This window comes from Oncorhynchus nerka, linkage group LG2, assembly GCF_034236695.1.
Source record: "Oncorhynchus nerka isolate Pitt River linkage group LG2, Oner_Uvic_2.0, whole genome shotgun sequence".
Classification (NCBI taxonomy): domain Eukaryota; kingdom Metazoa; phylum Chordata; class Actinopteri; order Salmoniformes; family Salmonidae; genus Oncorhynchus; species Oncorhynchus nerka.
In genome coordinates this window covers 61,728,415-61,749,038 of record NC_088397.1, presented here as the reverse complement: position 1 = coordinate 61,749,038, position 20,624 = coordinate 61,728,415, and the positions used below count along the sequence as shown (strand labels likewise).

Sequence of the window (20,624 nt, the reverse complement as noted above, 5' to 3'; positions counted from 1 at the left end):
CAGTCAGGAAGTTAAAGCCTGGTCGTAAATGGGTCTTCCAATTGGAGAATGACCCCAAGCATACTTCCAAAGTTGTGGCAAAATGGCTTAAGGACAACAAAGTCAAGGTATTGGAGTGGCTTGCACAATGTTCTGACCTCAATCCTATAGAAAATTTGTGGGCAGAACTGAAAAAGCATGTGCGAGCAAGGAGGCCTAGAAACCTGACAGTTACACCAGCTCTGAAAGGAGGAATGGGCCAATATTCACCCAACTTATTGTGGGAGGGTTGTGGAAGGCTACTTGAAACGTTTGACCCAAGTTAAACATTTTTGTAGGCAATGCTACCAAATACTAATTGAGTGTATGTAAACTTCTGACCCACTGGGAATGTGATGAAAGAAATAAAAGCTGAAATTAATCATTCTCTCTACTATTATTCTGACATTTCACATTCTTAAAATAAAGTGGTGATCCTAACTGACCTAAGACACGTAATTCTTACTAGGATTTAATGTCAGGAATTGTGATAAACTGAGTTTAATGTATTTGGCTAAGGTGTATGTAATTTTCCGACTTAAACTGTATGTCCTTGAGTGTTGGCATGCATTAGCGTTAAGCTAAGCAAAGAATTGTAATAAGCCTGTCACATAAAGGTTTGCTAGCTAATATGCTAAGCCTTAACCCGCTAGAGCACATCGAGGCATGCTAACATGAAGCTCCGCTAGATCACAGATGTGCAGGAAAGATTAGCATGCTAAGCTAAACGAATGCTAAGCTAAACTTTGGAGTGGACACAGAGGCACTTGTCTCCCTCTGGCAAGCATTCCTACCCGAGCCGATTGAGTTTTGAGATGTAATCACCCCATTCGTCAGGGTGTATAAATACACTGTGTGTTGGATGGGTATGTTCAGTGAGGTGAGGGTTGTCTTACAAGTACTTTTAGAGTTATTGGATGGACTAGAGTTGCAGGAAAGAACATGCTTGAGCACAGGGCCTGTCAGTGTTTTGTTTTGGTGGTAGTAGTAGTAGTGGTGGACAAGGTTTTTTTTTCTTCTTGGTCAAGTCATGTTTCTGATATAGTGTATTTGCAGAAGTAAATGTGGTATAGCATTAGGGCATGTAGTGTTAATAGCAGCAGTAGTGGTTTTAGTTTGCTCCTAAGTTGAGTGTTGGTTCACTGTGTGTAGTTTGAGGCTTTGCTGTCACGCTGTAGTAGACCGCTCTTGGAGTCAAAAGTGTGTGTGTGTGGACCAGCCAGTGGGCACAAAGCGAGCAGTGTGTGCACCTCAGGCACTGAAATGTACGCGGCGGACAACAGGCGGCCTCAGTCCTTCTCAATAGGAGCTGCCCTTCTTATTGTACCTCACACACAATGCGCTTTTTTTCCTCTCTCTCTCCCCCCCCTCTTCTCTCTCTCTCGCTCTCTCTATGCCCATATATGGGCTGTGTGTCTGATGAAAGGATGAGAAGTCTGCTTTGATTGGTTGGTGCCTCTGGCATGGCTTCTTATTGTGCATCTGGATGAGACGATAGAAACACACTATCAGGCCACGGCTGCACTTTTATTGACATTGACTCAACTTTGATTTCTCTGAAAGGAACCGTCCCAGAAGGTAGAATAACACCAGATCAAGAGTAGTTTTAACACTACTGAAAGGCGAACTCTGGGGCTTTCCTAATTGAGAGACAGGTGGGTGGGAGGTGGAGGAAGGAATGGTGTGGAGGTGGGCGAGGTTCAGGGTGTTTCCTTCGAAAGGCTGCTCACATGACCACCACACAACAACAGGACCACATGACTACCACATGACTTCCCCAATGGTAACCATGGTTACGCTCCTCGGCCCAAGGCTTGGGCCTGGTGGGGGTTGATCTGATGCTCTTCCACCCTACCCCTCCCTTCTCCCCAAACCTCTCCACTGCCTCCTTATGCATGGCGTTATTCAATCTAAACCACATTGAGGAAAAGGCAGTAACAGTAACTTGCACTTGAGATTCCTTTTTAGTTTCAAACTGTAAATATGTTGTTTTTGTCTTATCCTGAAGTCAACATTAATATGATTGAATAGGGCCCTTATCTACTCTAAATATGCCTAAAGACATGTTCTTATGTTGAAAGACTGGCTACTTTGCTAGTCATTCACTAAATTAATAAGATCGTTCATCCTAGTGGCATGTTTTTATTAAAGTCACTTGTTTATGTTTACATGATGTGAACACCATAGATGGTACTAAACACATCTAATATATGTCTGGTGTGTGTGTGACTGTTGATCCAGTTGTCCTCTCGTCCCCCCTGTTTTAAAGCCCTGGGGTAGCTCCTTGTTAACAGACAGTGAATGTATGGCATTGTCTGGTATGGAAACATTTAGAGTGATGTTATTCATTAGATGGCCAGACATCATATGACTGGCTAATACAGCATAAACAGACTGATGTACTGTACAGATATTTACTGTATGTTCGAGCTGTCCTGGCTGTTGAGAGACAGGGGTACATATCTGGAGGGATATGGTAGTGGATTATGTCTTTGTTGATTACACTAATTGATCCATTAGCAATGAATGTGATTGATAGTCTAGTTTTCCTCTGTAGATGATTAGAAGGACATGGTGATTTTCGGTTGGTGGTGTTGATGACCACTGAGACATGAGGCCTTACACTGGATGGACCTGTGTGACCTTGTAACATAGTATTCTAACACCCTTTTTTCTCTTTTCCTTCAGCTTCCTCTCTCTCTCGGGCTGGACTGTGGTGCATCTGCGTCTGCACGCCCCCCCCTCCCCCCTCGCCCTCCAGCCATGGCCTCGCGAGTAGGGCTGCGTCTGCAGGTAAACATATGTTGGACTAATTGATTGACGTGTTGCCTGACTGACTGACGTGTTGCCTGACTGACTGACGTGTTGTCTGACTGACTGACGTGTTGCCTGACTGACTGACGTGTTGCCTGACTGACTGACGTGTTGCCTGACTGACTGACGTGTTGCCTGACTGACTGACGCGTTGCCTGACTGACTGACGCGTTGCCTGACTGACTGACGCGTTGCCTGACTGACTGACGCGTTGCCTGACTGACTGACGCGTTGCCTGACTGACTGACGCGTTGCCTGACTGACTGACGCGTTGCCTGACGGACTGACGCGTTGCCTGACGGACTGACGCGTTGCCTGACGGACTGACGCGTTGCCTGACGGACTGACGCGTTGCCTGACGGACTGACGCGTTGCGCTGACCGACGTACTGACGGACGCGCTGACCGACGTACTGACGGACGTACCGACTGACTGGCATGTTGCCTGACTGACGTACCGACTGACTGGCATGTTGCCTGACTGATGTACCGACTGACTGGCATGTTGCCTGACTGATGTACCGACTGACTGACGTACCAACTCGCGTGTTGACTGACTGGCTGATGTTGATGGACGTGTTGATGGACGTGTTGATGGACGTGTTGACTGACTGGCGGACGTGTTGACTGACTGGCGGACGTGTTGACTGACTGGCGGACGTGTTGACTGACTGGCGGACGTGTTGACTGACTGGCGGACGTGTTGACTGACTGATGTACTGACTGACTGGTTGATGTTGGTGGATGCGTTGACTGACGGACGGACGGATGTGTTTATTGACGGACGGATGTGTTGACGGACGGATGGACTGACGGACTGATTCATGTACTGACTGACTGATGTATGTATTGTCAGCTAATGCGAGACCAGCTGCAGCAGGAGGAGCAGCGGGAGCGGCAACAGCAGCAGAATGCGGCGCTGCAGTACATTCAACAGCAGAGTATGTCTGTCCCTGCTCCCAGCCCTGCCATCAACGCTCCACAACACTACCAGAGCATGCAGGTTCCTGTTGAGGTGCTCAAGGTAAGACATAGAGTAGATGTGTTTTTGTCCTCTGGGATCGTGCACATTCAATCAACACCCACATCAGAGGGTGGAGGGAGGAAGGGTCAAGGGGAGGGAAGGAAGGGTCAAGGGGAGGGAAGGAAGGGTCAAGGGGAGGGAAGGAAGGGTCAAGGGGAGGGAAGGAAGGGTCAAGGGGAGGGAAGGAAGGGTCAAGGGGAGGGAAGGAAGGGTCAAGGGGAGGGAAGGAAGGGTCAAGGGGAGGGAAGGAAGGGTCAAGGGTCAAGGGGGAGGGAAGGAAGGGTCAAGGGGAGGGAAGGAAGGGTCAAGGGGGAGGGAAGGAAGGGTCAAGGGGGAGGGAAGGAAGGGTCAAGGGGAGGGAAGGAAGGGTCAAGGGGAGGGAAGGAAGGGTCAAGGGGAGGGAAGGAAGGGTCAAGGGGATGGAGGGAAGGAAGGGTCAAGGGGAGGGAAGGAAGGGTCAAGGGGATGGAGGAAGGAAGGGTCAAGGGGATGGAGGGAAGGAAGGGTCAAGGGGATGGAGGGAAGGAAGGGTCAAGGGGAGGGAAGGAAGGGTCAAGGGGAGGGAAGGGTCAAGGGGAGGGAAGGAAGGGTCAAGGGGAGGGAAGGAAGGGTATGGGCGGAAAAACTTAAGGAAGGTTTAGTTTGCGCTGTGCTGCTGCTGCAGATCAAACACCCACCCACATCCCCAATACCCACCCACATCCCAAACCTACCCACCCACATCTCAAACACCTACCCACCCACATCTCAAACACCTACCCACCCACATCTCAAACACCTACCCACCCACATCTCAAACACCAACCCACCCACATCTCAAACACCTACCCACCCACATCTCAAACACCAACCCACCCACATCCCCAATACCCACCCACATCCCCAATACCCATCCACATCCCCAATACCCACCCACATCCCCAATACCCACCCACATCTCAAACACCTACCCACCCACATCTCAAACACCTACCCACCCACATCTCAAACACCAACCCACCCACATCCCCAATACCCACCCATATCTCAAACACCAACCCACCCAAATACAGCTCTCCTAGCCCCGGCCTGGTCTACTGTAGTGGTCCTAACCTACTGATTAGCTTGAGATACAGGCACATAACTCTGACTTTCACCTAAATTGTGCAATGATGTCAATAGGAGATTTGGGAAAACATTTTGGGTACATGTGCCAGTCTTAAATTAGGATTCACGTTTAAATTCATTAGAAGTGCACTGTGCCAAGAGGGGAGATGGGATAGAGAACGGAAAATGGAAGATAGGGGATATGTGAAAAAGAGAATTTATTATTATATTTTACAAATTTGACCTTTATTTAACTAGGCAAGTCAGTTAAGGACAAATTCTTATTTTCAATGATGGCCTAGGAACAGTGTGTTAACTACCTTGTTCAGGGGCAGAACGACAGATTTGTACCTTGTCAGCTGGGGATTTGAACTTGCAACCTTTCGGTTACTAGTCCAACGCTCTAACCACTAGGCTACCCTGCCGCCACAAAGGGGAATGGGGATTTGTGAAAAAGAAAATGTACATGAGTTCATAGAGAATGGGGAGATTTAGGGGATAGAAAAATGGAGAGCGAAAGAGGGGAGAGGTTCAGGCAGAGCAAGAGAGGGGGATTTAGGAGTAGGGGTAATCCACTCACGTGTTGCTGAGGGTCAGCCAGCCAGCCAGCCTCACTGAGCACCTCCTGGGAGGAGTGGAGGTGGTCAGGACTGGATCAGTGCTGCTAGCTGGACTGTACTGGAGAGAGGTCGATTCAGCAAAGGAGAGAAGAAAAGAGGGAAATAGAGAGAGAAAGATAAAAATGCGGTGGAACAGCAACAAGGTAGGGTGCTGGAGAATCAGTCTTCATCATGGTGTGTGTGTGTGTGTGTGTGTGTGTGTGTGGAGAGATGACAGACAGGAGAGGAAGATACTGTATGTCAGAGGCAAGGAGATAAAGGTTTGCTGACATTTTGCCTGATTCCACAGATACCTGTGAATGTTCTTATCTGTGTGAGTGTGTGGAGTGTACATACGGGTCTGTCTCTCTGTCATTGTCTCTCTGTCACTGTCTCTCTGTTTCTGTCTGTGTAGTGGCTTCATACTGTATAAGTGTGTGTGTAAATGTAAGGAGAGGCAAAGCTGGGTGTTTAAAACTATGCATCAGTGTTGAAATGAATTTCTTCCAAGTAGTGAGCAATGCTCCACTCTATATCTCCACCTCTGTACTGTTGACAAGTGTTGGTTGAAGACAGTCTACTTGTCATTCCTTTCAATTAGTGCATGTGGAGTTAATGTGTTCTGACAGAGTGAGAAATTTGGTATGTCAATAGTTGCTGTTACTGTCTAGTCCATGTGGGCCCATGGCAACGTGTCACTGACACTCTTTAAGCTGACAGTTCAACTGTCAAAAAACACACCCACACTTACTCATGGACACACACACACACACAAATAGGCACGCACTAATCGTTCAGTACCGTAGCTTATTAACGTCCGTAAATAGGTCTACTTCAACTGACCAAAATATCAGAGGCCCATTTTGATATAATCTAGAGGGGTGTACTACAAAGCAGGATCAATGACTTATCCAGCTAACTTTGATAAGCAACCAGAAATAGCTATTGATTTTCTGGTTAATTAAGAAAGCTAAACTGTGTTTTTGGTCAATTAGGCCATGCCCATTTTAAGCTTATCTTTCCCAAAAATTCAAAGTGTAGTATACCCCTGTGGTGTGTTATACAATCTGACGTGAGTGTGTGTGTGTGTGTGTGTGGGGTCATCTCTTAGAGTAGTAGGAGCGTAAGGAATTGCTGATCTCTGCTCTTTGATGTGAAAGAATGAGGCCAAGCCATAACAGCCCCCCTGACCTATTCTCTACACTACCCCTACACCCTGGTCAGGCCTGGGGACTTACTATAGGCTTTACTATGGGCTCTACTGTAGGATTACAGGAACAGTGTTGTGGTTCCATGAACACCATAGGCCTACTGTTGTAGGTCATACCCAATGGACAACCAGCACACAATGTTGAATGAAGCTGTTGACATGTTTAAAAGAGAATTCACTAATGTATGCCTAAAATGATGAGCAGTTTGATGTGAACTGCGTGATTAACCCTTGGTATGCTGTGTTACCTGTGTGTGTTCAGGTCCAGACTCACTTGGAGAACCCAACAGACTACCACATCCGCCAGTCCCAGAGACAACAGGTGAAGGAGTACCTCTCCACCACCTACGCCACCAAGCAGGTACCTCGCTGTCTGTGCCTGTCTTTCTTTCTTTCTCTGTCTGTCTGTCTGCCTCTTTCCCTTCCTCTCTCTATCTTCAACACACACACACACACACACACACACACACACACACACACTCTTTCTCTCTCTCCTCCTCTCTGTGCAGACGGTGCATGCAGTAACAGGTGTGGTGCAGCCCTCCCCTCCCCCTCCCCACCACTCCCCCCGGCTCCGTACGGAGCAGCTCATCACAGGAAACAGCGCCCCCAATAGCCCCATGGCCATGCTCAACATCGGCTCCAGCCACGAGAACGAGGTACACGAGGTACTTATACACACACGTGCACATATACAATTCATACGTGCGCACAGATGCAGTTCATTCTACCGCAGTCCTGGATTATACCTACCTACTGGTCGTCACTAGTTACCATAGCTGCAAAGTCATAAAGCCTGCCTATTTCTACAATTGTTCTTCTTAAAATGTGATTCTAACCTTAACCATCAAATGAACCACACCGCTATCCTTATGCCTAATCCTAGCCTTACATTAAGACCCCCAAAAATGTTAGATTACATTAATTTCTATGATATAGCCAATTTTAACATTGTGGTTGTGGTAACTAGTGGAAACACTAACAGATGACGCTAACCTTACTGCTGTCCTAAACCCACTCAGCAAAAATGGTATTAATACTGTTTTAGGGTCTCCGTTGTGTACCTCTCCTCCATGTTCTCAGTTTTCAGTACATACTTCATGTCCCACTTCTCATCAATTTGATGGATTGTTGCAGTGATCTATGACAGAATGTTCATAGATGTCCAACAAGTCTGATTCTAGATATGCCATTAGGGTATTGAAGCCAACATCCTTTACCATTGACGATGGCTGCAAATCAACTGCAATCATTTCTGTAATCAGTGATTTTCTCACTCTCTCTTATCGCACTGTTGTCAGCAACAGGTGCACCTGTACTGCCAGTGTAGCTCAAATCCACCTCGCATAAGATATTGGTTTAATTTGTATTTGAACCTTGATGTTGATGATGATGATGATGATCGTGCCTGTTAGTGGTAGTTTTGTGTTAACTAGATCATTTTTGTCAAATGTGATGTAAAAAAAAATATATATGTAGGTTAGGGATTTTTATCTAAACGTTAACGATCTCGATGTCATTTAAACGTTCACACCCCTATTGTGAGTTGGAATGGGTGGACGGGTGTAATACCAGTCGTGGATTTTTATTTTATTTTTGTTTTTTAACCATATCCCAAACCTTAACCCTTACCTTGCCTATTCATAATGAGTGCCTAAACTCAACCCTTAACTTTGAAATTTGACGTTTGGAGAAAATGAACGAAACGGAGGAACAAAAACACTTCCAAATTTGATGTTTGGAGAACGTGGATGAATGTCTAATTCTGCAATGAGACTGAGAGCTTGTTGCATACACAGTGATCTTCAACGATCCTGGAGAGCTACTGAATTGGAGACCGTTGGCATAAAAACAGTCCATAAACACACAAAAAGCTGATTGTGGACTACAGGAAAAGGCGGGCCGAACAGGCCCCCATTAACATCGACGGGGCTGTAGTGGAGCAGGTCGAGAGTTTCAAGGTCCTTGGTGTCCACATCACCAACGAAATATCATGGTCCAAACATACCAAGACAGTCGTGAAGAGGGCACGACAAAACCTTTTGCCCCTCAGGAGACTGAAAAGATTTGGCATGGTTGCCCAGATCCTCAAAAGGTTCTACAGCTGCACCATCGAGAGCATCCTGTTGCATCACCACCTGGTACGGCAACTGCTCGGCATCTGACCGTAAGGAGCTACAGAGGGTAGTACCCCAGTACATCAGTACATCTCTGGGGCCAAGCTTCCTGACATCCAGGACCTATATAATAGGTGGTGTCAGAGGAAAGCCCATAAATTGTCAGAGACTCCAGCCACCCAAGTCATAGACTGTTTTCTCTGCTACCGCACGGCAAGCTGTACCGGAGGCTCCTCAACAGCTTCGACCCCCAAGCCATTAGACTGCTGAACAATTCATAAAAATCCCCCCCCCCCCGTACACTGCTGCTACTCGCTGTTTGTTTGTCACCTATGCATAGTCACTTCGCCCCCACCTACGTGTACAGATGACCCCAACTAGGCTGTACCCCTGCACACTGACTCGGTACCGGTGCCCCCTGTATATAGCTTCATTATTCTTATTGTGTTACTTTTTATTTTAGCCTACTTGGTAAATATTTTCTTCTTCTTGAACTGTATTGTTGGTTAAGGGCTTGTAAGTAAGCATTTGACGGCAAAGTCTACACTTGTTGTATTTGGCGCATGTGGCAAATAAAGTTAGATTTTACACACAAAAAGACTTGCACACAATTACATCGCGGATATACTCTTGCACACTCAACACAAACGTGTTTGAAAACGCTCTTGTACCAAAGGTCACGTCTAGACTAACAGAAAAACCCGTCTCAGCTGTGATAATCTGAGAAAGTGTTGTACTGTAATTCACTGTGTTTCTGAGGGCCTTTGACCTGATGTCAACAAGACATGTCATAAAGCATGTACACATTCCCTTGGTCCATAAATCCTAGAAATGTGTGGGATTTGACATCTATAACCCTGCAATATCTCCTATTCAACTTTGATTACCAGCCTGTATATAGATATGGTTTAGAGATTACGTTATGTTCTTCAGTTTATGGAGGCATCATCACTTTATTGCACCTTGTTATGAGGGAGCTGGGTCTGAGCCATTGTCACCTCTAAAATCTCTGCTTTTTGTGTGCGTGTATGAAGACTGGCTATTGATCTCGGTGGCATCCACAGACTCATGGCCAGCTCTATAAAGGTGTCACCCAAAGGTCGCTGTGTTAGCTAACTGAGACTAACTTGCTCTGATTGTCATTGCACTTTAAATGCTCCATTATGGCCTTGGTAAAGTAATTAGAGTTTAACGAATGACAGGGGATAGCAGACACTGCAAGGCCCTTTGAACCCCACAGACTTTGGTACACGCACACACATGCAGTTTAACTTCACCAGCATCTTCTACAGACCTGAGCAGACCACCAACTGCAGAGTTCAGAAGTGCATCCCACAACTTCAAGAGACAAACAACAGAACCGTTAGTTAACCTTAACCTCCGATCAGTTAGCAGAACAGTTAACCAACACTGCTGAGCCGAAAGGCTCTAGTCCTCTGTGACGATGTGGATTTATGCACACGGTCTAATCTGCCATTAGGCCCTATATTAAAATAGCGTGCTATTTCTCTTATGCATTTTGCTATTTCCTTCTAGAAAAATGATACTGCACACGACTATATTATTATTCAGCTCCTTTGTAAGCAGGAAGCTACTGTTTATAGTTCATGCCCAGTTCGGGAGGGACATTTTTGTATGGAAAGTTATTTTCGTGTAACTGGTTCGACACATTGCGGTTATTTTCCTGTCTCTAACCTTCCAGAGTGAAACGATGTTTCTGTGCACAGAATCATCGTAACACTCACGAGTTAGAGACTCTGTTTCATTCTGTTAATGCATTCCTTTGTTCATACTTCCCACATTGTGTCGGAGCTCCTTGTGTCCTGTCTGTGGCAGGAGCGTGCACTCCTTGGTGCACCACTATATGTTACTGGGTTGCCGTCATTCGCCGGTTCCATTCATGTAAGAATTACTGTTTAACAGGGTGTACATGAATGTGGTCACATCTGTTTTAGACAGGATGTATGTAATGGGGTCATTATGAGTAAGCCAGTAACATTTGTGTACCAGTTATGTGATTACTTGTCATTGGACATGGATATGTCTCAGGGAGGGGCTTAGAGGATAGAAGTGCCTGTTTTGGTATTTCTGGGTAGTTTGGGTTTGGTGACAGTGGGGAGGCTGCTTGAGCCTGGTTACCCCCAACCTGTAATAGCTATGGAAGCTACAGTGTAAGCCTGTTTTAGGCTTAGTGCAGTTTATTTTGTTTGACAAGTAAGTCTATTGTCTATCTTGTAAATATTAATCGTCAGCTATCAGTGTTGGACACTAAAAATAAATATGGACACCTTTGCAACAGAACCTTCTGCCGCCTCCTGAATATCTGCCCTTAAGACCGCATCTCTACGTTACCTATTTCACATCCTGTTAGAGAGAAACATAGCCCATTACGTACTGTATGTTGCAGTCCAACCAAGGTGTAATATTGTAGGTTGAAGGATAAGCTTATTGTGTTCAATGAAAGTTCAATAAAAAGTTAATGATAAGTGTTTTGTACAAGTCATCATATTACCACTTTATTTGGATAGTCTGTAGTGCATCTTCAGATGGACTATCTACTAACCCTAACCTTATCCTAACCCTAAACTTAACCCTTACCCTAACCCTTATTCTTAACCTAACCTTGGATAAGCAAGTAGTTGCTTATCCACAGATAGTTTGTTGATAGTATGACCATTTGAAGTGCATCTACAGATTGAAAGTCGGGACTATCCAAATGAAGTGTGACCGTTGTCATAATTCATTTTAACCAAAGATTATGGATATACTGACAAGATATACAGGTCTCTCCGCCCTAAACAATGAGAGTTGTGGTGCACAAAGTGGCACGTGGGGCTGTCTAGTATCCACCAACCCAAAGAAAGGATAGGAGGAAGCATCTCATTATTGTAATCCTTTTTTGAATATTCAATGAGAGTTGTTGACGGCAACTTTCAGAAAAAACACTTCATATTGGCGTTGTCTCGAGATGGCGGTTGCCTGTATTCAATGGAGAGAGATGGTATGCTACTTGCCTCATGCCATGAATATGCATAGCCATCTCCAGACAACTCCAATATTACCTGTTTTTTCTCAAAGTTGACGGGATGACACGTCCTACTTGTATCAGTACGCTCGTAACAACTTAAGCATTACGAAACTTCTATTAGATAAAAATGTCTGAATGAACCTCACGTAGCAAATAATCCATTAAGTTCTTTGTTGACCAAATTCGACATTCTCTCATTGACCCCCATACAAAAACTCCTTGCATGGTGGGTGAAACAAACAAAAAAACGCCACCTGCTGGACGGAATCCGATTTTCAGCCGAGTTGATCCTCTCACTTCCTATTCCTGTCTGTTCGAACACATTTTCCAGAGAGCTGTTTCACACTTCAGTGTTAATGCATTCCATATTATATAGGAAACTCACTTTATCCACCACCAATGTATAGCACCTACAGTATCTGTAAGAAACGCCTCTTATGTGATAATAAAGTTGATCGTCTCTCTATGCACAACATGGCTGCCTTAGTCTGTCTGAATATATTCTCTGGTGTCACTGATCTAAATGTATATTAATGTAGAAGAATATTTTTAAAATATCCCTCTTTGTTGGCACAGATGGATGAGGTCATCGATGACATCATCAGCATGCAGTCGAGCTATGATGACATCCAGCAGTATATTGACCCTCTTCAGACGTCCAACACTGTAAGTATTAAACCATACAGTCACTCCGGACCTATAGAACGGCGTTTTCACCTGGGTGGGATTGTGAAGGGTTTTGAACACTTGAACTGGTTGAAATGCTTATGTAAAGGAATAGGTAGGTTACGTGAATGGGTGTTGAGATAAGACTTATATTTTAGGGCAATTCCACAGTAACTGGGTGACACTGACACTCAGATCTTTAACTTTAAAATGTATGTCAAACCAAAACCATACAACTCTATGCACTATGACTACATTTAACAATTTCCACTGAAGATTTGACAAAAATACATTAACATGAAGAACATGCAAAGTTTGGTAACAGAATGACTGCACAAACCGTTCTTCATGTTAGTGTTTTTGTCAAATGAAGTGAATATTGTTAAAAGTCCTCCTTGCGCGTTTCTTCAACAGAGTTGTATGGTTTGTTTAACGTTGCAGTCGTTGATTTTTGTTTGACATACATTTTAATGTGAAATATCTGAGTCTGTGTCCCCCTTCTCATCCCTCTATCCTTATCTACCTCTAACCCCTGTCTTACCCCCTTGTCGTTTTTGGTCCACGTCCGCCCCTCCCTGTGTGAGTCAATGGGGTGATTATGCCGACTCATCAGGACTGAGGCTGTGACTCTGAGAGGAGAAAGACTCTTTGTTCAGTTTATCCCTCCTTTAGCAACAGGCTCCTCCATGTGTTTGTGTCCCATCTTAAAACTACTGTTGCTGTTTTGCTACTGTTATTGTTGTTGCTGCTATTGCATGAAACTTCCCAAGCTTCAAAATGGCTGATATTTGATGTTGACTGGGGAGCATTTGGCCTGTGGCTGTTTGTTCCTCAGTGTTTAATGAATAACTGCTGATCTATAGTGGCTTCAGGGGAAACCATCAGTTGGCTTAAAGGAATCTAAGTTTTTAATTGATTTAAATTATTGACGTGAAGTGCTGTGGTTTCAGAGACCAAGATAGGCATTCGTAGTCCTAAAAAAATGCAGTGGTCCAAGAGTGTCCATCTTAGAGCAGAAGCACAGAGCTCTGTGTTTAAAGGAATGGCTCCGAATTAACAATTAAACCACCGCCAGTTAGAGTTCAACTTGTTTACAAGGCATTCAGAAAGGGAGGAGGAGGAGGGAGAGGCACAGGAGAGGAGGGGAACAGGGGATGAGGGTCATTTGTCAGAGGGAAAAACAGGCTGAAAGTCCAGTTAGGGGAAAGTTCACTTAAGCGGTGTGGAGAGGGTAGAAGAGCGAGGGATTTGGTGAGACTGAGGTTAGTCTCTGAGGGCTGGAGTGAGTGAGCAAGTAAGTGTTAGAGAGAGAGTGTGCGTAAGAGAGTGAGAGACAGCATAAGAGAGTGAGAGACAGCGTAAGAGAGTGAGAGACAGCGTAAGAGAGTGAGAGACAGCGTAAGAGAGTGAGAGCGCACCGACCCACAGAAGGAAGGATGAAGGAGATGAATAAGACGTATGCCATTGTGGAGATGATAGACGGGGAACAGATCCAACTGGTAAGAAGTCTGAGTTTTACTGTGTGTGTGTGATCTATGTGTGGCTGAGGAATATAAGGTTTGTGTGTTTTGTCCGCCCATCTTGGTCAGTATTGAGGCAGGCTAGTTAGGAGAGTTTATGCCCCCCTGCACCCCCCTCTGGGTTGGTGAGGGCTGGAGCCGGGGGGGGGGTCAGCTCTAACTCCCAGCCTCAGGTCTCTGATTAGGGGATGAGCCTAGCTCTCGGCCGCCTGGGGCTGGTGATGGAGGCTGAGAGGGAGCAGCTCTTTGAAATGGTAGCGGTTGAGCTGAGCCCTACCACTGTGGGCAAACTTCCAGTGAGGGACACGTTCGGCCATAAGAGATAAGACACACAATAGGATGTTAATTGTCCAGCATGAAGGTCGCTGCTGGCCTCTCCTCTGTTTCCCTTCTTTGGCCCAGCTCCCTCAGCCTCTCTCGTGTGTGTGTGTGTGTGTGTGCGTGTGTGTACACAATGTGTCTGAGTGGAATAGAATGGCGGTCTCTGGGTTTATCTCTTGGTGCTCATGCTTCAGTTGATTGGCTCTTGATTACTCAGTGTGTGTGATGATACACGATCTCATAGTCATTGATTAGATTGTTATTTTACTATTGATTGGCTCTCAGGGAGCTAAATTGAGCCATATGGAACTCTGATTTGCACACAGGGACAGTGGTATAGTGTGTGTAATAGTGGCTCCATGCATGAATGCAGCTCTCTGGAGGGACTATTGATGGTGGTTGCTACAATGTTGCCCCAGGTGTGCTTGTATTTTTAGTTTGGTGTAGTCTGATTTAATATACAGGCCTCTAAATAGTTCTGCTGTTCTCTTTCTCTTGGTCTCGCTCTGTCTGAGATGTGTATAATGAGATCCCTCAGGACTAATGTTAGTTACCTTATACATCTCCTCTCTGTTTTTGGAGGTTCTCGCCTCGTTAGCTTTTCTTAAACACTGAGTTTTCCCCCTAATGAATGAAACTCATCTGCTAATCTGTGACCAGGATTATCGCGGTAAACTCAGTAGCATCTGGGAGTTTAAGGAGATCTTGGGAATGCCGCAGAGAGAGAATACTAAGTATGACTGACCTGGGTCTGAATGTGTGTGTGAGAGAGAGTTTGTTATAAAATTGATAGTTTCTCGTGCTCTGGGTGTGGGTGATGGGGGACAGCAAGAGTCAGTGGTTTGAGACTAAAGCGTTCTGTGTGAGAGAGGGGGAGGAAGGGGTGAGGAGAGGGTTTCACCTAACTGAACAGCATGTCCCTGGTTTGACAAAGGAGAGGAAGACCCTACTGATGATGGGATCTGAGGTCTCGGTCCACAGCCTGTAGTTTTACTATGTGTGTGAGAGACCTGGCTGCACTTCAGTTGTCTCAATGATAAGGTATCTGGCTCTCTTATCTGTCAAGCCTCATTAGTATTGTAGAATAGACATTTAACCACATCCTCGAGTTTTTCTATTATTGTAAACCAGCACGTTTCATCACCAATTCCTCATGAGGGAAGTTGACTAGTAGTAGCCATAGGGACTGCTTCAGAAGTTAAACAACGTCTACACAACTTATACAGAGGACACCGCTAGTCTTCCACACAGGTGCTGGGTTACAGATGGTGTCAGAGAATCCACAAAAAGACTGACCTGAACCAGACAGCGGGTGAATGCAAGCATTTTGCCAGACTGTGAGCGTCAACCTCAACCTATTGTCTACCTGGCCCACCACTCCACCCTGGACTTGAACAGTCTTTACGACCAGGTCCACCTCTACAAGGCAGCAATCCCAACTTTTGCCAGGACCCTGAAGGACATCACCCTCAACCGTAGCCCAAGCACCTCACACAGGAGTAACAGAGCAACGGACGCCCGGCCCAGCGAGACCCCCTCCTAGACCTGCACCAAGAGGACCTACGCCCAGACCACAGCATCACCAGCCACACCCCAACCAGCTAAGACCACCCCAAGCAAGCCCTGGACACACCCTATATAGGCTCCCCCATATCAGACCTATGCCCCTTCTGCCCACCCCATGCCCCCCGCACACTGCGGCAATGACCTCAACATGACAAGAGGACATACTGCATGCCTAGGCTGTGAGCAGAGCAACAGGCCCGACCCTCACTATTACACCCACCCAAGCCCCATCCTGCAACCTAAGAGGTATGTGTCAGATGCTCAACATGCTCTGCTCACACCTACTGTGATGGTCCAGGCCTAAACCACACAAAAACATTAGACACTATGGAACACAAAGCTTTTACGATCTCATCATGGAATATACAAGGTATGAGGTCATCTGCCTTTGTCCTAAAGAGCAGGAACCCGGACTTCATCAAAGCAATTGGAAATACAGACATTGTCATCCTACAAGAAACATGGTATAAAGGAGACGGACTCACTGGTTGCCCTTTAGTTTACAGAGAGCTGGTAGTCCCATCCATCAAACTGACAGGTGTGAAACAGGGAAGCGACTCGGGGGGTATGTTAATTTGGTATAGAGCAGATCTAACCCACTCTATTAAATTAGTCAAAACAGGAACATTTTACATCTGGCTAGAATGAATAACGTACGACAGACCACACATTCACCCTTCACACCCTAATTGACAAGCAAACAAACCAAAACAAACGCACTCTTGTCATGCTTTGTTGATTTCAAAAAAGCTTTTGACTCAATTTGGCATGAGGGTCTGCTATACAAATTGGAAATTGGTGTTGTGGGGGGAAATATACGAATTTATAAAATACATGTACACAAACTAGTGTGTGGTTAAAATGAGCAAAAAACACATTTCTTTCCACAGGGCCGGGGGGTGAGACAGGGATACAGCTTAAGCCCCACCCTCTTCAACATATATATCAACGAGCGAGGGCACTAGAACAGTCTGCAGCACCATCTGGCTAAAAATACTTTAATCAGTTATAGAACCTATTGCCCTTTACAGTTGTGAGGTCTGGAGTCCACTCACCAACCAACAATTCACTAAATGGGACAAACACCAAATTGAGACTCTGCATGCAGAATTCTGCAAAAATATCCTCCATGTACAACATAAAACACCAAATAAGGCATACAGAGCTGAATTAGGCCAATACCTGCTTTTCAAAATCAAAAGAGCTGTTAAATTCTACAACCACCTAAAAGGAAGCTACTCCCAAACCTTCCATAAAGCCATCACCTATAGAGAAATGAACCCGGAGAAGAGCCCTCTAAGCAAGCTGGTCCTGGGGCTCTGTTCACAAACATAAACAGACCCCACAGATCCCCAGGACAGCAACACAATTGGACCCAACCAAATCACGAGAAAACAAAAAGATAATTACTTGACACATTGGAAAGAATTAACAAAAAAACTGAGCAAACTAGAATGCTATTTTGCCCTTAACAGAGAGTACACAGTGGCAGAATACCTGACCACTGTGACTGACCCAAACTTAAGGAAAGCTTTGACTATGTACAGACTCAGTGAGCATAGCCTTGCTATTGATAAAGGCCGCCGAAGGCAGACTTGGCTTTCAAGAGAAGACAGGCTATGTGCACAATGCCCACAAAATAAGGTGGAAACTGAGCTGCACTTCCTAACCTCCTGTCCAATGTATGACCATATTAGAGACACATATTTCCCTCAGATTACATAGATCCACAAAGAATTAGGTGAAATACCACAGTGTACCATCACAGCAGCAGGATTTGTGACCTGTTGCCACAAGAAAAGGGCAACCAGTGAAGAACAAACACCATTGTAAATACTTTTATACTTTGATTGTTTTATTTTCTGTTTTGTACTTTAACCATTTGCATTTCATTACGACACTGTATATAGACATAATATGACATTTGAAATGTCTTTATTCTTTTGGAACTTTTGTGAGTAATATTTACTGTTCATTTTTATTGTTAACTTGTGTTTATCTATTTCACTTGCTTTGGCAATGTAAACATATTTCCCATGCCAATAAAGCCCTTGAATTGAATCAAGCCTTACAGAGATAAGAGAGAAGGGATGATTGTGTGTATGTCAGAGCAGAGGCAGGTTTAGAGGCAGTATTTTCCAGGTGTGATATTGGCCTGAGATCTTCTGCTATCTTCTCTTTACAGCCAGTCACTACACATGTAACACACTGTGTTTATAGTTTGATCTGGCTCAGAGGGTTAACCAGGGTTACCCACAATATGATGCCATAAAACTCTCATGAGACACTGCTTGTTTGTCTATTCTTCTCTCCCTCGACGCTCTCGCTCCGTCTACGCTCTCGCTCCGTCTACGCTCTCGCTCCGTTCTACGCTCTCGCTCCGTCTACGCTCTCGCTCCGTCTACGCTCTCGCTCTGTCTACGCTCGCTCTGTGTACGCTCTAGCTCCGTCTACGCTCTCGCTCCGTCTACGCTCTCGCTCCGTCTAATCTCTCGCTCCGTCTACGCTCTCGCTCCGTCTACTCTCTCGCTCCGTCTACTCTCTCTCTCCGTCTACTCTCTCTCTCCGTCTACGCTCTCGCTCCGTCTACGCTCTCGCTCCGTCTACTCTCTCGCTCTGTCTACTCTCTCGCTCTGTCTACTCTCTCGCTCTGTCTACGCTCTCTCTGTCTACGCTCTCGCTCTGTCTACTCTCGCTCTGTCTACGCTCTCGCTCTGTCTACTCTCTCGCTCTGTCTACTCTCTCGCTCTGTCTACTCTCTCGCTCTGTCTACTCTCGCTCTGTCTACTCTCGCTCTGTCTACGCTCTCGCTCTGTCTACGCTCTCGCTCTGTCTACGCTCTCGCTCTGTCTACTCTCGCTCTGTCTACTCTCGCTCTGTCTACTCTCGCTCTGTCTACTCTCGCTCTGTCTACTCTCGCTCTGTCTACGCTCTCGCTCTGTCTACGCTCTCGCTCTGTCTACGCTCTCGCTCTGTCTACGCTCTCGCTCTGTCTACGCTCTCGCTCTGTCTACTCTCTCGCTCTGTCTACTCTCGCTCTGTCTACTCTCGCTCTGTCTACTCTCGCTCTGTCTACTCTCGCTCTGTCTACTCTCGCTCTGTCTACGCTCTCGCTCTGTCTACGCTCTCGCTCTGTCTACGCTCTCGCTCTGTCTACTCTCGCTCTGTCTACTCTCGCTCTGTCTACTCTCGCTCTGTCTACTCTCGCTCTGTCTACTCTCGCTCTGTCTACTCTCGCTCTGTCTACGCGCCCGCTCTCTCTAAGGTAATTGAGGGTGATCTCAGTGAATTTGATGGAAAAAGGAGTTTGTCCTTTTTGTTCATGCATGGTTTCCTGAATGTTGTTGTGTATCAGGCGATCACCCAACCACAACGGCTTAAAGTGGGGTCCTAACTGACTTGAAATGTAGGTTGTGGTGCTCATACTGATTTGTGTGTCCTCCCCAGCTCCCTCTGTCCAGCAGTCACCTGGACGTGTACACGGGCCCTGGGATGACCGGTCAATCTATCGCCATGACAAGCAATTCCTGCCCTGCCAACCTGGCCATCAAACGAGAGCTGACGGGTAGGACCAATCGAAGCCACGGCAACCAATCAGAGACAAGCTTAGACACAGCAAACAAGCAGCCAGCTCTCAGACATTTACAGCTTTCAGAAACATAGTAACCAATCAGAGACAGACCTGCAGGCCAAATGCTTTCCCCACCTGGTTTCCCAGGTCTGAATCAGATGCTAAGTAATGAATGGAAACCAGCAGACCAAAACCAGAAGGATTAGATAGTTCCAAATACATGGCTACCAGGGGTATATTTTTCTCTAGAGTGAGGGGACGATTTAATGTAATTTGTGCTGAGTTTGAATTCAATTTGTAAATTAAGCTAATTAACTAATGATTAGGGGGAAATACTGTATCCATGCATAAACTAAATCTCAATGAATTTGGTTAGTGAGCCTCCAACATGATTTTCAAACTCTCTATGACCCCAAACTATATACACTCACTATATACACTTTGGGGACAGTGTTAGTTCATTGCTTGTTGTTTTTATCAATGCAGAAACCCGTGCAATGGCCAAAGAGAGACAGAAGAAAGACAACCACAACCTCAGTGAGTTTATCCCCCTCTTTTGTGTGCTCTCTCTCACTTTCACCCTCCCTCGCAAAAACACAATAGGAATGAGTGTGCACTTTTTCAACATCCATCATTTTTACTACCTCGCACTGCTTAAAGTACACCTGCCACTCTGTCTGTCTGTCCCTGCCACTCTCTGTCTGTCTGTCTAAAAACACACACACAGTGGTTTATTCAGCTGACACAGCTCAACCCACAGGTAGATGGTTAACCCACAGCTGTCTGCTGCTCTGGCACTGAAGTCTAATTGCCTGTGACACTTTCTCGGTCTCTCTCTCTCTTTCTCGGACTCTCTCTTTCTTTCTCGAGTTCTCGGACTCTCGGTCTCTCTCTCGCTCTCTCTCGCGGTGTGTCTCTGGCTCTCCCTCTCTCGCGGTGTGTCTCTGGCTCTCCCTCTCTCGCGGTGTGTCTCTGGCTCTCCCTCTCTCGCTCTGGTGTGTCTCTGGCTCTCCCTCTCCCGCGGTGTGTCTCTGGCTCTCCCTCCCTCCCGCGGTGTGTCTCTGGCTCTCCCTCTCTCGCGGTGT

General features: G+C 45.9%; 1 protein-coding gene across 7 annotated transcripts in view; it reads left to right on the top strand.

Annotated features, from left to right (window-relative positions):
• Window positions 1-20,624, top strand: part of tfeb (transcription factor EB) — a 129,909-nt gene that overhangs the window by 74,587 nt on the left and 34,698 nt on the right. For 6 of the 7 annotated variants that reach the window (XM_065000809.1, XM_065000802.1, XM_029676278.2 and 3 more), the window contains 7 exons: window positions 2,707-2,811; window positions 3,688-3,855; window positions 7,013-7,111; window positions 7,260-7,418; window positions 12,472-12,561; window positions 19,416-19,533; window positions 20,026-20,076. In XM_065000809.1, coding sequence (XP_064856881.1) covers window positions 2,782-2,811; window positions 3,688-3,855; window positions 7,013-7,111; window positions 7,260-7,418; window positions 12,472-12,561; window positions 19,416-19,533; window positions 20,026-20,076 — 715 coding nt within the window. In that variant the 5' untranslated portion in view covers window positions 2,707-2,781. The remainder of the gene's footprint in view (window positions 1-2,706; window positions 2,812-3,687; window positions 3,856-7,012; window positions 7,112-7,259; window positions 7,419-12,471; window positions 12,562-19,415; window positions 19,534-20,025; window positions 20,077-20,624) is intronic. The other variant, XM_065000801.1, reaches the window with a different exon arrangement.